This window comes from Geotrypetes seraphini, chromosome 1 (assembly GCF_902459505.1).
Source record: "Geotrypetes seraphini chromosome 1, aGeoSer1.1, whole genome shotgun sequence".
Taxonomy (NCBI): domain Eukaryota; kingdom Metazoa; phylum Chordata; class Amphibia; order Gymnophiona; family Dermophiidae; genus Geotrypetes; species Geotrypetes seraphini.
The window spans coordinates 158013397-158029598 of NC_047084.1; the positions used below are offsets into that span (position 1 = coordinate 158013397).

A 16202-nucleotide genomic window follows, 5' to 3' on the forward strand; every position below is an offset into this window, starting at 1 on the left:
AACAGTTGATATAGCACAGTCATGTCAGAGTAGAATTCATGTCCATTCTTTCGCCCACCCCATTCTCACAAATTAAGTAGATGTAGTTTAAAGTGATAATAGGGTCCTTTTACTAAGGCTCGCGCTCAATGTTAATGTGTCCATTATAGTCTATGGACACGTTTAGCGCACACTAAAATGGCTAGCAAGCCTTAGTAAAAGGACCACAATATTAGCAGTCTGTTCTTAATCAGTTGGCAATTTAAAAAAAAAAAAATCAATTTTGTTACTGTATAAAGCTCCCACTACTATTTATTCTCTCTATGGCGCTGCCAGATGCATGCCGTACATTAAGCACGCAGGAGACGGTCCTTGCTCAGAAGAGCTTATAGTCTAATATGACAGACACAGTGGACAAAAAGGTGAATCAATATAAGCTGCTCATGTAGGGAAATACAAAGAGATGAAGGGGTGGAGAGGGAATGATAAACAAATATGGTGCTTTACCAGTTGGCAGAATTTTGAACAGATTGAAGGTCAGTGAGATGGCCAAGCGGAAGCAATTTGCAGCCATCCCGTTGAGAAGGTGATGAGAGCCTTGGCAGCACACTCAGAAAGGAAATTCTAGATTTTAGTGACATATAGAAAGAAGCGACAAGTTTTGGTGGTCTGCTGAATATAAGAAGAGAAGGAAAGAGACGAGTCAAAGATGATCCCGAGGTTGAGAGCTGATAAGACAGAGAGAATGAGAACATTATCCACCAAAATAGAGAACGGAGGTAGGGGAGAGGCAGGGCAAGAATAAAAACATAAGAATAGCCTTACTGGGTCAGAGCAATGGTCCATCTAGCACAGTATCCTTTCGTCATGGTGGCCAATCCAGGTCACTAGTACCTGGAAAAAACCCAAATAGCAACAACATTCCATGCTATGGATCCAGGACATGTAATAGCTTCCCCCCATGTCTTGTTTCAATAACAGACTATGGACTTTTACTCCAGGAAATTGTCCAAAACCTTTCTTAAAACCAGGAAAGATGAGGAGTTCAGTCTTGACCATGTTTAATTTTAGATGGTAGAGAGACATCCAGGTAGCAATGCGGCCAGGCAGGCTGAGACTCGGGCCTGGGTTCCCATTGAAATTTTGAACGTAGAGAGGTAAATTTGCAAGTTGTCAGCATAGAGATGGTACTGGAAGCCATAGGAGGAGATTAGAGCACCAAGAGAAGAAGTGTAGATTGAAAAAAGAAGAGGCCCCAGGACAGAGCCCCTCAGGTATGCTGACCGATAGCAGAGGAGGATCCTCCAGAGCACATGCTAAACATGCAATGGGAGAGAGAAGAAGAAAATCATGAGATATTAGTCCCGGAATTCAAGTGAGAACAGTGTATCATTGAGTAGGCGGTGATCTAGTGTCAAATGCTGCTGATATATCAAGGAGGATGAGGCTAGAGTAGAAGTTTAGATTCTTTTGCTTTATTTTGGAAAGTTCTGAAAACTTTTTTGTTCGCTAAACATTTTGGAAACTAACTATTTCAGTCTACTTTTCCTTGTCATAGAAACATACATAGAAACATAGAAATAGACGGCAGATAAGGGCCCACGGCCCATCTAGTCTGCCCACCTTAATGTCCCCCCCCTACCTTTGCCCTGTGAATAGATCCCATGTGCCGATCCCATTTGGCCTTAAAATCAGGCACACTGCTGGCCTCAATCACCTGTAGTGGAAGACTATTCCAGCGATCAACCACTCTTTCAGTGAAAAAGAATTTCCTGGTGTCACCTCGTAGTTTCCCGCCCCTGATTTTCAACGGATGCCCTCTTGTTGTCGTGGGACCCTTGAAAAAGAAGATATCTTCCTCCGCCTCGATGCGGCCCGTAAGATACTTGAACATCTCGATCATGTCCCCCCTCTCTCTGCGCTCCTCGAGCGAGTATAGCTGTAATTTGTCAAGCCGTTTTTCGTATGGTAGATCCTTGAGTCCCGAGACCATCCGGGTGGCCATTCTTTGCACCGACTCCAGTCTCAGCACATCCTTGCAATAATGCGGCCTCCAGAATTGCACACAGTATTCCAGGTGGAGCCTCACCATGGATCTATACAATGGCATAATGACTTCCGCCTTACGACTGACGAAACCCCTTCGTATGCAGCCCATGATTTGTCTTGCCTTGGACGAAGCCTGCTCCACTTGATTGGCAGACTTCATGTCCTCACTGACGATTACCCCCAAGTCTCGTTCTGCTACCGTTTTTGCTAGGATCTCGCCATTAAGGGTATAAGACTTGCATGGATTTTGGCTGCCCAGGTGCATAACTTTGCATTTTTTGGCATTGAAGTTGAGTTGCCATGTCCTAGACCATCGCTCCAGTAGGAGTAGGTCGTGCATCATGTTGTCGGGCACTGAATCCTCGTCTGTTGTGCATTTGCCCACTACATTACTCAGTTTGGCGTCATTGGCGAATAATGTTATTTTACCTCGAAGCCCTTCTGCCAAGTCTCTTATAAAGATGTTGAATAGGATTGGGCCCAAGACTGAGCCCTGTGGTACTCCACTAATCACCTCCGTCATTTCAGAGGGGGTGCCGTTCAGCACCACCCTTTGGAGCCTACCTCCAAGCCAGCTCCCAACCCATTTCGTCAATGTGTTACCTAATCCTATAGAACTCATCTTGCTTAGTAACCTGCGGTGTTGTACGCTATCGAATGCTTTGCTAAAGTCCAGGTACACGATGTCCAGGGACTCCCCTATATCCAGCTTCCCCGTTACCCAGTCAAAGAAGCTGATCAGGTTGGATTGGCAGGATCTCCCCTTAGTAAATCCATGTTGTCGGGGATCCCGTAGATTCTCCTCATCCAGGATCTTATCTAATTGGTGTTTGATTAGAGTTTCCATTAGTTTGCTCACTATCGATGTTAGACTCACTGGTCTGTAGTTTGCTGTCTCCATCTTTGAGCCTTTCTTGTGGAGTGGAATGACGTTAGCCGTCCTCCAGTCCAACGGGACACTGCCTGTACTAAGGGAGAGGTTGAAGAGCGCGGACAGTGGCTCCGCCAAGACATCACTCAGCTCCCTAAGCACCCTGGGGTGCAGGTTGTCCGGCCCCATTGCTTTGTTAACCTTGAGCTTTGACAGCTCACCGTAGACACTGCTGGGCGTAAACTCAAAGTTACTAAATGGGTCAACTGAGCCAACCCTTGTCTGTAGCTGAGGGCCGAGCCCTGGCGCTTCTCGGGTGAAGACTGAGCAGACTGAGCAGTTGTCAAGTTTATGTATTATGTATTGTTAACCGAGTCGAGCTCCTCTTTGTTGATGACAGTCTATAAAACTAAGTTTTAGTTTAGTTTTTGGATTTGGCTAGGATCAGGTCATTGGAGAAGTACCAAGGGCAGTTTCTGTAGAATGGAGAGGGCAAAATCCCGACAGAAGTGAGTCAAGAATAGCTCAAGATGAAAGGAAATCAAGACAATGGTAGTGAACAGCACGTTCAAGTAGCTTGGATGAGGAGGGAGATGAGGCGATAATTGGAGGGACAGGTATGATCTAGTGATAGTTTTTAGAGGAGCAGTGTAACTACAGCATGTTTGAAGGCATTGGGTATAGTCAAAGTAGAGAGCGATAGGTTGAGGATTTGGCAAATAGCGGATATGACAGTAGGAGCGATGGTGATTAGTAGTAAGGTGGGGATGGGAGCCGAGGAACAGGTAGTGAGTTTGTAGGAGGAGAGAAAATGTGCAGTTTCTTCCTCTGTGATGTCAGAGAAAGAAGAAAAGGTGGCAGGGATCTGTGGAGGGGTGGACGGGAGGAGGGAGAGGCACAGGCGATTTTAGTTGAGAACTTAAGGTTAATCTTGTGAACCTTGTCATGGAATTACCATTGTTTTGTTGTTTAATTACAGATTAAGTAAAAACTTATCCCACATATTTTTGCAGTTGATCTTTGTGATTAACCCCTCATTTGTGTGATTTCAGAATCGACCTCTGAGGTAAGCTTATACATATACATATCTCGAATGACCCACTGTTTTTTTGTTTTAGTGCTGTATTCATCACCATTACATTTTCCATTGGCATTTCACTTAGAACCTTTCTCTTGGTACTTAAAGTTTTTTGGTCAATCATTCTTCCTTCTTTTTTCTGTATTTTAAAATGTACTGTTCTAATTCACTTTTATTTGTTTAGCTTTGCTTTTAAATGTGTAAAATTTGTGCAGTTTTACTTTTGGTGTTGGTAAAGCATAAGATACTAATGTATCGTTCTAGTTGGTCATATTTGTTGTTCTTAATGCTATTATGTTTTATTATGTGATGTTATGTAGCATATTCTTTTTAATGATTTTAAATTTGGTATGGCTTAATGTCCGTGTCGAGTCTTCGCTATGCTATCTTCAATAAAGTGGAGTTCTTTCAAGCCTGCAGCTGAGTTATTGACATCTCATCCTCACTGTCCTCATCATTGAAGCCTTCTTTGGGCTTTGACCTCCATGGAAGTACTCGGCCATAATCTGGGGAGAAAGTGAAGGAGGAGTCAGAAGTGAGGGCACCTTGAGTAGAGAGTCAAACATAACAGAGAAATGACAAGGGTTTGGATCCAAGAGAATTGGATTTAAGAAAGTTATCAGATCAGAGAGTGGAAGAGTTGAGGTGGAGAAGTTAGCAGTTGAGGAGTTAGAGAAGAGGACAACATCAAGGCAGTGACCATTCTGGTGTGTGGGGGTACTGGAGCACAGCTGAAGAGAATATCAGAGCAAGAAACTTTGAGGTGTAAGAGTCAAAGATGTCCTCAACATAAATGATGAAATCACCAAGGATAAGGGAAGGAGACGAAGGTTCAAGAAAGATGAAGAGCTAGGTGCCAAGATCAGTGAGAGAGGAATATAGGAATTTGTCAGGAGGTAGATAAATGATCGCTATTTTGAGAGGAGGGAGCCAAAAGATAGATGTATTGGACTTCAAAGGAGGAGAAGCAGTGATATTGAGGTGGGCGAAGAGGCTGAAATCTACAGGAGGGTAAAAGTAGTAGCCCAACTCCTCCTCCGTGACCTGTTGGGTGAAGAACTGGGAACCTCCATGACATACGCCTTCAACTGAAACAGCGTGTTCAGGGCAAAGCCAGGTTTCAGTTAGTGCAAGCAGGTGGAAGGAATGAGAGATAAAGAGGTCATGGACATAAGCGATTTTGTTGGAGATAGAACGGGCATTCCACAGGGCACATGAGAAAGGTAGAGAAGAAGGTGAGAGGAAAGGAGAAAAAATGAGGTTGGAGAAGTTGTAGTGAGAGTTGATTAGTAGGGCCACTATAATGCACCCACCATTATGACTCTCTTCCCCCAACCCCATTTTGTCACCACACATCAATGAAATGTCTTTGAAGTGTCTCAGTTAGTGGGGGGGGGGGAGGTTCTAAATATCTTTATTATCCAATCATAAACAACTGCATAAAAAATAAATGACTGAACTACAAATAACAGGTATATGATGCATTAACAAGACACACAAGTATTTTAACACCTTCTCCCTATAAGAGTAATCATGCTCCCCACCCCCACCCCCAAACCAACAGTAACTAACTCCAGACCTGGTGATTTCTTATCCAGATCTGGAGCTTAATCAAAAGTTCCGGTTAGTTGAATGTGACTGACAGCACTGTGTACCAATGGGTGGTTGCATTTCTTTCAGATAATGCCCAAGATTAAATATTGGCTCCCAATCTTTTAAAGAAAGTTCCACATTCGCCAGTAGCTGGTAAACATAAGTTTGTGTGTTTTTCAGCCCTGGCGCATTTCAAGCAATTAAGCAGCAGTTCTGGTAGAGTAATTGTATTGGTGGAGTTATAGTGCATTTCGAAAAGTAATTAAGTCAGTGTTGTTTGATAAATTCATTTCCTAAATGTGGATATTACTGTTAACAAAATTTTACATTGAACATATTTAAGAAACTTCTTGTATTTTAATTATTTGTATTGTATTTCGCCAATTGTCCAGCCGCCTTTTGTGTAAACCGCCTAGAAATTGTTTGATTATGGCTATATAGAAGAATAAAGTTATGTTATGTTATGGTGTAGATTGTTACAGGCCAAAGTAGCCTGATACTATTTGTTGAAATACAAAGGCGATGAAAGGTTGGAGCCAGGATGGAACAAAAAATTATCTGAAGAGCAGCATATTCAGCCACTCTTAGAATGCTATATATGTGCTGTAGGCATGCTAAAAGTGTAGTAAATGTATCGTACACATATTCAGTGCTGCTGAATAGAGAATGGCATGGGGACAAAGTTTGTCTCTGTCCTCGCACCTGTCCCCAAGAGTTCTGTACTTGTCCCTGCGAGCTCAGTCTGATCCCTTCTGCACAAGCCTCAAACACTTATGATTTTATATTTAAATCATTTTATTAGAGTATAAAAAGAACAATATTCTTTACAACTGTTTTATAAATCAAAAATCCCAGAAGGATCAGCAAAATCCATTACTACAGAATACTAGATAGAAAATTCATTCTAATAGAATACCTTTGTCGCACAGAGAAAACACAAATGCCAAATACGTAATAGCTGACCAAAAATGATAAACCAATATCCTAAGAAGCCACACCTTCCATGTAATTCAACATCAAAGAAGGATCCATTTCCTCTTATACTGTGCAAAATAGAGATCACACTTGCCAGGAATGATGTTAGGGGAGTGCAACTAGGGCAACTACCCCCGGGCCAGAGAGAGCCCTCAGCCTTTTGGAAGCTGAAAGTGGCACGGCCTGGTAATGGGCTTTGGGGTCCCCTCAAATTTCTGCAAGATAAACATTTCAATTCTGACATATTCTAATCATAAAATAGAAAATAAAATTATATTTTCTATCATTTGTTGTCTGGTCATTTTATTTCTGGAGTCACGTTGGCCCAGGCTCTGGTTTGTTTCCCTCTCTTCTCTTAATTCACTTTCCAGGGTCTACCGCTCATTTGACATTTCTTCTTTCTCCATGTTCACCATTCATCTTTCATCTCTGTGTACTTATCATTCCCTTCTCTGTGTCCCCTGTACTTGCCTGTTCAGCATCCCCCCTGTGTCATCTCCTGTGTTTATCATCACTACTCTGTCCTTTTCTCCTCCCTCCTGTGTTCCCCAAGTTCATCATCTCTCTTCTGTGTTCCTATTATCCCCATATCTAGCATGTTCCCTCTGTATCCATATACCCCCTCCCAAGTTTGGCATTTCCCCTCTATGTCCATGTACCATCCCAATGCTGCATCTCCTTTTGTGTTGCTGTCCTTATTCTCCTCTTCATTATTTTTCATGTTTCTGTATATCTCCCTGTGTGTGTCTCCCTCTCTTCCTTCCCTCCCTCCGCTGTATGTTCAGTATTTCATGCCTTCCTTCACTTAGTACAGCGTCTCTCTTTCCCTTCCCTTCAGACCATCTCCCCCCCCATTCCAGCACCTCTGTATCTTCTCTACAGCAGCCCCTCCCACCTCTACAGCAGCACCTCTTCCCCCTCTTTCCTCTAGCTCCAGTCTCCCTACACACAGCTCTAGTATGCTTCTCCTTTTCCTTCACCTGTATCACTCTCTGCCTTCCCTCCAACTCTAGCACCTCTCTCCCTTTGCTTCAGTTCCACCCCCCCTCCCCCCCCACACACACACTCCCTTACGTCCAGCACATCTCTCCTTTCCTTCCAACTCTAGCCCCTTCCTGCAGCTCCCTCCCTTCAGTTCAAGCCCCCACCCCTCCTGGTCCAGCCCCAGCCCCCCTCATGGCCCTTCCTTCCAACCCATCCCATCTCTACCTTAGAGGTCTGCACGGGAACGGGGATCGCAGAAATCCCATGGGGATGGAAGGCTTTGGAAGCAGGGTTCATCCATATAATATAATGGGCACTTCAGCCTTAGTAAAAGAGGGGGTTTATAAGTTAATTACCTGAACAGTAAACAAAAAAAGGGTTCCACCAAAGAGATTCCACAAGGAAAACAGCAAACACAAAAGAAACTGTGGAATTGATGATCCTGTCAGAAGTAATTGCTGCTTTTTATGGGGACGGGCGGGATGGAAGTAATTCCTTGCGGGGATGGGTGGGGACGGAGAGGATCCTGACGGGGACAGGTGGGGATGGAGAGGATCCTGGCGGGGATGGGTGGGGACGGAGAGGATCCTGGCGTGGACGGGCGGAATTTCTGTCCCCGCGCAACTCTCTACTCTACCTTGCATTGTCTTCTCTTCCCTCCCCTCTACCCATGGGTCCAGAATGCTGACCTCCAGCCACCTCCCTCAGAGATCCAGTTGCTCCAGCCCTCCCCCCCCTTCCTTTTGTCCAGTACTGGATTACACTTCCATCCTCTCTCTTCTGTCGGTCTTCTTTCCTCCCTCCCTCCTTCCCTACTGCTGGTGCATACCTCCTGGAGCCAACCAACTGATCTCACATAGGTCTGCTCGTGGCCTTTCCTCCACTGGGTCCCTTCATGTGATGCAGCTTCCTGTCTTCATGAAACAGAAAGTTGCATTCTAAGGATGGGACCCGACAAAGGGAAGGCCACAAGCAGGTCTGTGTGGGACCGGCTGGCTCCAGAAGCTATGCAGTGGCAGTAGGGAGGGAGGAAAGAAGACTCGGGAGCAGTAAGCATGGGTTTCCCCACCCGCCGTGGATGCAAGGCTTTTTACTATTCCTGCAGGGCAGTAAAAAGTTTTGCCCCCGCATCCTTGGTTAAAAAAAACAAAACAAAACCCCAAAAACCCTGGTTTCCTTTTCTTTACCATGGTTTACTGCAGCTACCTGTTGTTATCCTTTCCACATCATTCTCTATTGCTGAATATTATATTTAAATGCCAGCAATGGCATTTATCGGGTCACTCTGGTAGCTGAAAATTGGCACACTAAACATTTTTACAGGGGTGTTAGTATATGAATATATTGTTTAGCATCAAACAATTTAACCACTGGATGAGAAAAAGCTTCCCTTTAAAAGATAATCAGGCATAGCGGTGCATTGAATTATGTTGGGTTATGGCAATTTGCATTGAAGTGTTCTATTTTTAGGCTATTCAATGTAGAATTTGCATTTTTCTGTATTTTGATGGCAGGCAGGATCTAAATAAAACATAACTCATGAAGGCTTTGTTTTGTAAATGGGAAGTGTGACCATTGAAAAACTAGAAACAAAATATAAGTAATTCTATTCGGAGAATGAAGGACAGAGTCCTGTGAATAAAGCAACATATTCAAACAAAAAAAAAAAAGGGCAGCTTGATATTGCGCTTAATCTTTTTGATGCCACTGCTTTTTAAATAGGCATCACGGGGCCTCTAATAGCTCTTCACACCGCTGAAAAGGTGGGAATGGTGGCGGCTGTGTTGCCATGGAAATGCCATACTCTCTGTGGCTTTACTTTAAAAAAAAAAAAAGAGAGAATAAAAGGAACAGCTCCAGTTCTGAAATGGTTTCCGTCATGTGTGGGAAGCCTCGGAGCTCATTTAACATTGACATAATTTAGCAAAAGTTAAGTTCAGTAACAAAAGAACGAAGGAGTTTGTCAGCACTGACACGGAGCCTTCCTTATTTTTAATGGTTTGAAGCTGTGGGTCTTCTATGTATTGGCATTCCATCTATAAATTCTCGTCCTGTGTCGGCTGCAGCTTTATGCCTTTGAAGCTTGCTAGCAAGGGAATTGCAAGCTCTGTTATATATGTTGATTTGTTTCTTGGCATTTATTTGCTGCCTTGTTGGTCTGTGTACCTAAAGCAGTGTCCCACGTATGCTTGGTAGATGCAGTTGATGCTTAGTAAGTGGTCGTCAACTGAAACAGTGAGCAGTAGAGAATGACTCGGGGACAAATTTTTCCCCCATCCCCACGGGAACTCATTTTCCCCTCCCATTGAGTTCTTTTACTGTCCTTGCCCCATTCCTGCAAGCTCCGTCCTCATCTGCACAAGCCTCAAACACTTTCAAATCATAAGTAGCAACATTCTAGAGCTCAGACTGTGATGTCATAATGCCTCATTCCACCAATGCCTAAGCTCCGTCCTCATCTGCACAAGCCTCAAACACTTTCAAATCATAAGTAGCAACATTCTAGAGCTCAGACTGTGATGTCATAATGCCTCATTCCACCAATGTCTAAGCTCCGTTCTCATCTGCACAAACCTCAAACACTTTAAAATCATAAGTGTTCGAGACTTGTGTGGTTAAGGCAAAGCTTACAGCAGGGGTGTCCAATGTCGGTCCTCGAGGGCCGCAATCCAGTCGGGTTTTCAGGATTTCCCCAATGAATATGCATTGAAAGCAGTGCATGCACATAGATCTCGTGCATATTCATTGGGGAAAACCTGAAAACCCGACTGGATTGCGGCCCTCGAGGACCGACATTGGACACCCCTGGCTTACAGGGATAGTGACAAAACTCACGGGGATGGGATGGGGAAATTGAGTTCCTGCGGGGATGGAGACAAATTTTTCCCTGTTCCTGCAGGAACTCATTTCCATGTCCCATTCCTGCAAGCTCTGTCCTCATCTGCACAAGCCTCAAACACTTTCAAATCATAAGTAGAAACATTCTAGAGCTCAGATTGTGATGTCATAATGCCTCATTCCACCAATGCCTAAGCTCTGTCCTCATCTGCACAAGCCTCAAACACTTTCAAATCATAAGTAGAAACATTCTAGAGCTCAGATTGTGATGTCATAATGCCTCATTCCACCAATGCCTAAGCTCCGTCCTCATCTGCACAAGCCTCAAACACTTTCAAATCATAAGTGTTCGAGGCTTGTGTGGTTAAGGCAGAGCTTACAGGAATGGGGCAGGGACAGGGATCGTGACAAAACCCGTGGGGATGGGACGGGAAAATTGAGTTCCTACGGGGACCGGGAAAAAAATCATCCCCGTGTAATTTTCTACTGAGCAGTATGCAAAACTCTTCAGTTTGTGAGATGTTTTTAAGTAGCGTTGCTGATATATCTCTCTCTTTATTTTTTTTTCTCCCCCTCTCCCTTGTGTTACACTGGTCAGTCAATGGGAATCCCAGCAGCCAGCTATCGACGCCCAAATCCACTAAATCCTCCAATTCATCTCCAACCAGTCCAGGCAGCATTAGAGGGCTCAAGGTAGGACAACGTGGTTATGTCATCCCTGTTTAATAGTTGATGATTGAATGTTCTGTTGAATTTTACAAAACCCATTCACCTCTGCAGTGTCCCAGGACTTGGAAGAGGGAAAAATTACAATGTGATTTCTTTAATGATGCGCTTGGTTTATATAAGGCTCTAGTCCTGTTTTGGAGTGAATAGCTTACTGAATGAGGTTGTATTTTGCAATGATGTAAAGACATAGTCTTATGAAAGAATCAAAGCATACAGACTTTAAAACAAAACAAAAAAACAACAGAATTCATATTGGAGATCCAAGTTACTGCTCTGAAAGAATGACCACCCCGTGTCCTATAAAGGCAAAAAAGGGCGATATCGCCCCCAGTGGTGTACCAGGGGAGGGGGGGTGGACCGCCCCAGGTGTACGCCCTAAGGGGGTGCACAGCTGGCCGGGTCCGGAATCTCCTGGGACCTGCACTTCAGCGCGGATGCCGGTCCACCCCCGTGGCCAAGAAAAGGCTAAGACGTCAGCAGGAGCGGCGAAAACATCCTTTAAGGAACACCCTCCCGATCTGGCTCTATCCCGCCCCCTTCGTGACGCCACCGGACAGCGTTCTCAGCCATTGGTCAACCTTGCCTGGGCGCTGCGATCCAGACAAGGTCGACCAATGGCTGAGAGCGCTGTCCGGTGGCGTCACGAAGGAGGTGAGATAGAGCCAGATCAGGAGGGTGTTCTTTAAAGGACGCTTTTTCCGCTCCCTCCAGCTTCTTAGCCTTTTTTGAGCCATAGCAGAGGCGTATCAAGGGCGGGGGGGGGGGGGGGGTTATCATAAAATGATGGGCCACGGGTGTCACATACACTAGATACGCCACTGCTCGCCCCATGCCATCAAGTGAATATGCACATGGTACCAGCATTAGTGGCTGACTACTGTAGTGTTTTGACAGCCTGGGAGAGGAGGAGTTCGGCAGAGGATGTCTTCAACTGGTGGTGCTTGGGGATCTTTACCAGCTACACCAATGATAATGCATTATTGCTGGGTGCAGTGGCATAGTAAAAAGATGGGGGGAACCGCCATGCCACGCTCGCACCATCCCTCCCCCACCACCACCCCATACTTCTTCGCCAGTGCAAGCAACTTCTCCTGCCTGTTGCTCGCGCTGGCCTGGTTCCCCTCTGAACCACTTCCGGGTCACGGGGGCTAGGGTGGCAGCATGCTGGAGAAGCCACTCATGCTGGCAGAGATTTACAGAGGTACATAGGGAAAAGGGAGAGCGTAAATGTGGAATGGGGGGTGGGAAGGAGCGTGGAGGGGAGGCACTACTGCCTTGGGCGTCTCTTACCCTCACTATGCCACTGGCTTGGGTGGCCCTGAGCCTAAAATAGATAAGGCCCAAGCCTCCCTGTGGTTCTGCCACTGCAAACGGTGGTTTTTCCTCTGGGTGAAATTTGTTCTTAACTTGTCAACGTGATAATCTTATATTGGGAAAGTAAGATCTACATTATCTTGGATTATAGTGTATGTGTAATGGTTACCCAGGTAAATGCTGCCTTAGCCTTCCTGCTACAGGGTCTCTGGGCTGGGAAATATATCTCCCAAATGGTCAGCAGTTCTGAGTTTAGGTAAGACTGAGTGTACTGATACCTAGTGATGAGACGTGTACTTTTTTTTAGCGTGACTAGCATTTAAAGTGAAGTTGTTAAACCGATATACTGTAGTTTGACTCTCTCATTCTGGCCAAATAACCAGCAGAAATACAAATCTCCACTTTGCACGAAAGAAAGTAGCCAAGAATGGAATGTGTCCTGGCTCCTGAGGTCAAGTTTAGTCTAACACAGGGGTAGGGAACTCCGGTCCTCGAGAGCCGTATTCCAGTTGGGTTTTCAGGATTTCCCCAGTGAATATGTACGAGATCTATTGCAGGCACTGTTTCAATGCATATTCATTGGGGAAATCCTGAAAACCAACTGGAATATGGCTCTCGAGGACCGGTGTTACCTACTCCTGGTCTAACAGGCACTGATAACCCTCTGGGTGACTGTCTGAGAAACATTTTAAATCCAGTGGTGTAGAACAGTGTTTCTCAACTCGATCCTGGTGTACCCCCTTGCCAGTCAGGTTTTCAGGATATCCACAATGAATATGCATAAACTTGATTTGCATACGCTGCCTCCATTATATGCAAATTTCTCTCTTGCATATTCATTGTGGATATCCTGAAAACCTGACTGGCAGAGGGGGAACTCCAGGACTGAATTGAGAAACACTAGTGTAGAAAAGATACAAGTGGATCATCTTTTTTTTTTTTTTTTTACTGAATCAAGATTTACAAAGATTAAGGGACACTCGATGCAGAGTAACACTTTTAAAACCAATAGGAGAAAATATTTTTTCACTCGGAGAATAGTTAAACTCTGGAATGCGTTGCCAGAGGATGTAGTAAGAGCAGTTAATGTAGCTGGTTTTAAAAAAGGGGTTGGACAAGTTCCTGGAGGAAAAGTCCATACTCTGCTGTTGAGACAGAAATGGGACAGTAGCATGGAATGCTGCTACTATTTGGGTTTTTGCCAGGTACTTGTGACTTGGATTGGCCTCTGCGAAGACGGGACACTGGACTAGATTGACCATTATTCTGATCCAGTAAGGCTATTCTTATGTTCTTACATTTGGACAGCATGGTGAAGAGAGCTCCAGTAGAAGATTGTAATGCTGAATTCTTCATCAGGTATTGACATCTGAGGTATTTGGACCCACTGATACCTTTTTCTGTTCGTAGGGTTTGGCTCTTTAGCCTGAGGCTTTCTCCCATACCCCTCCATGCAGTATTCCTCTTTAAGACCATTGTGTGTTTGTTTTTGCTGCATCACTTTTAATTTTAAATCTAATTGGATTTGGGAGCACCATGCTTAGCCCTGAAAATGAGCTATGAGAAACGGATTCATTTTGGGGATCTGCTCAGTGCTTGCGACGCACACTGGCCGCCGCTGGGATGCTGAATTCACTGCTCTGATTCAGTATGGCTTTTCTTTATGATTTATGATTGATTGATTTTAATAATTTCTATACCGATTTAAACCAGAACGGTTTACATAAAATTTTAAAATAAATTAAGACAAATTTTAAAACAAATTAGGCAACTAAAACAGAAGGATTCAATTCTTTCAGAAAATCAGCAAGCAAAAAAGGTCACCTACTTAACCTTTTCCTATCGTAATAAATTTTACGTTATGCTGGTTCCAATCGTAATTATTTTAGCTAAGTTTTGTATTATTCACCGTTATCATTTACGGCTATTGTAAACATAATGTAAATAAGTCATAAGTCTGTAAATTCAAATATTTTGTGTTCCTGGCTCTTTATTAGTCCATACAGACTGTTATCCACTGTCTATGTCATTTTTGGAATGTCCTGTCATCCGAGACACACGATAGGAAAAGGTTAAAGGAACGCATTCACAAATAATTGTGTTTTAAGTAACTTTCTAAATGCCCGCCTATCACTGCATTTTTGAATTTGCCCTTCAAGAGGATGCCACAATTTTACTCCTGCACATGAGAAGGTCATTGCATTGGTTTCTACATATTTGGGGTTGACATTTGCCTTCCAACAGCGCAGTTTTCAGAACGCAATGATCTTACTGGTTGATAACAAGACACTAGTAGGCCTCCTGAGATTTCAGGTGTGCCACAAGACGCTGGGGAGGAGCAGAGACAATGGCACTGGCTGACTGCTTACAGGATGTGCCTCTCGCGGCGAGAGGCATGTCCTGTAGGCGACTAGCTGACACCGGTACCTCTCCTTCTCTCTGCACATCTTCCTTTCCGGCACCTGGAGGGCCTTCACGCATGTGCAAATGTCGACGTGATGATGTCATGCATGCATGTGATGTCATCACGTCGACGTCCGAACACTTCTGGGTGCCTCGAGCCACAGCCACTATGTTTAGCGTGCTAAGGCTCAACAAAGTTTGCGAGACACTGTTATACACTGTATGTAATGCTTTCTAATAGGTGCCATCTTATTGTCTTTATGACGACAAATGGCTTACTTGGTTTCCCAGTTTAATTTAAAATTTGATATACCTCTTAAAAAGTTGTCTAAGCGGTGCACAAAGTTATAAATAGATAAATCTTGGGGGGACATAATTAGACAACAACAGACTTAAATGACATCTTGAAACATGGGAGATAGATGGAGAAATACAATCTGTAGTAGGAGAGAGAGACAAAAAGGTCAAAAACAATAGGAAGGGGATATGCCAGGGGTGGGCAACGAGGGCCGCAATCCAGATGGGTGTTCAGGATTTCCCCAATGAATATGCATGAGATCTATTTGCATGCACTGCCTCCCATTGTATGCAAATGGATCTCATGCATATCCACTGGGGAAATCCTAAAAAACAGACTGGAATGCGGCCCTCGTTGCCCACCCCTGGGATATGCTCTTCCTTCTTTCTGAAGTCTGAAGATTACTTATCAAAAGCGACCTTCTATAAGGTGGCTTCTGTGGGTACAGTATTTATTAATTTATTTATTCGATTTTCTATACCGTTCTCCCAAGAGAGCTCAGAATAGTTTACATGAGTTTATTCAGGTACTCAAGCATGTTTCCCTGTCTATCCCGGTGGGCTCACAATCTTGTCTAATGTACCTGGGGCAATGGTGGGTTTGAAGCACGGAAGACTGTGAAGACCTGCAAAGGGACCTAACGAGACTGGAAGAATGGGCAAAAAAGTGGCAAATGAGTTTTTAACGTAGAGAAATGCAAGGTCATGCATATAGGGAAAAAGAACCCGAGGTTCAGCTACAAAATGGGGGGGGAATAATGCTAGGGGTGAGCAACCTTGAAAGAGACCTGGGGGTGATGGTGGACACAACATTAAAACCTTCGGCGCAGTGTGCGACAGCCTCAAAGAAAGCAAACAGAATGCTAGGCATCATCAAAAAGGGTATCGCAACCAGGACGAAGGAAGTCATCATGCCGCTGTATCGCGCAATGGTGCGCCCGCACCTGGAGTACTGTGTCCAGTACTGGTCGCCGTACCTCAAGAAGGACATGGCGGTACTCGAGGGAGTCCAGAAAAGAGCGACTAAACTGATAAGAGGTATGGAAAATTTTGCATACGCTGACAGGTTAAAAATGCTGGGGCTGTTCTCCC

General features: G+C 44.4%; 1 protein-coding gene across 3 annotated transcripts in view; it reads left to right on the forward strand.

The window, feature by feature from the left end:
- Positions 1 to 16202, forward strand: part of DCLK2 (doublecortin like kinase 2) — a 330587-nt gene that overhangs the window by 159771 nt on the left and 154614 nt on the right. For all 3 annotated transcript variants that reach the window (XR_004539097.1, XM_033940515.1, XM_033940524.1), the window contains one exon: positions 10966 to 11060. Coding sequence is in view for 2 of the 3 variants with exons in the window: in XM_033940515.1 (XP_033796406.1) it covers positions 10966 to 11060 (95 nt within the window). In the remaining variant the exon portion in view is untranslated. The remainder of the gene's footprint in view (positions 1 to 10965; positions 11061 to 16202) is intronic.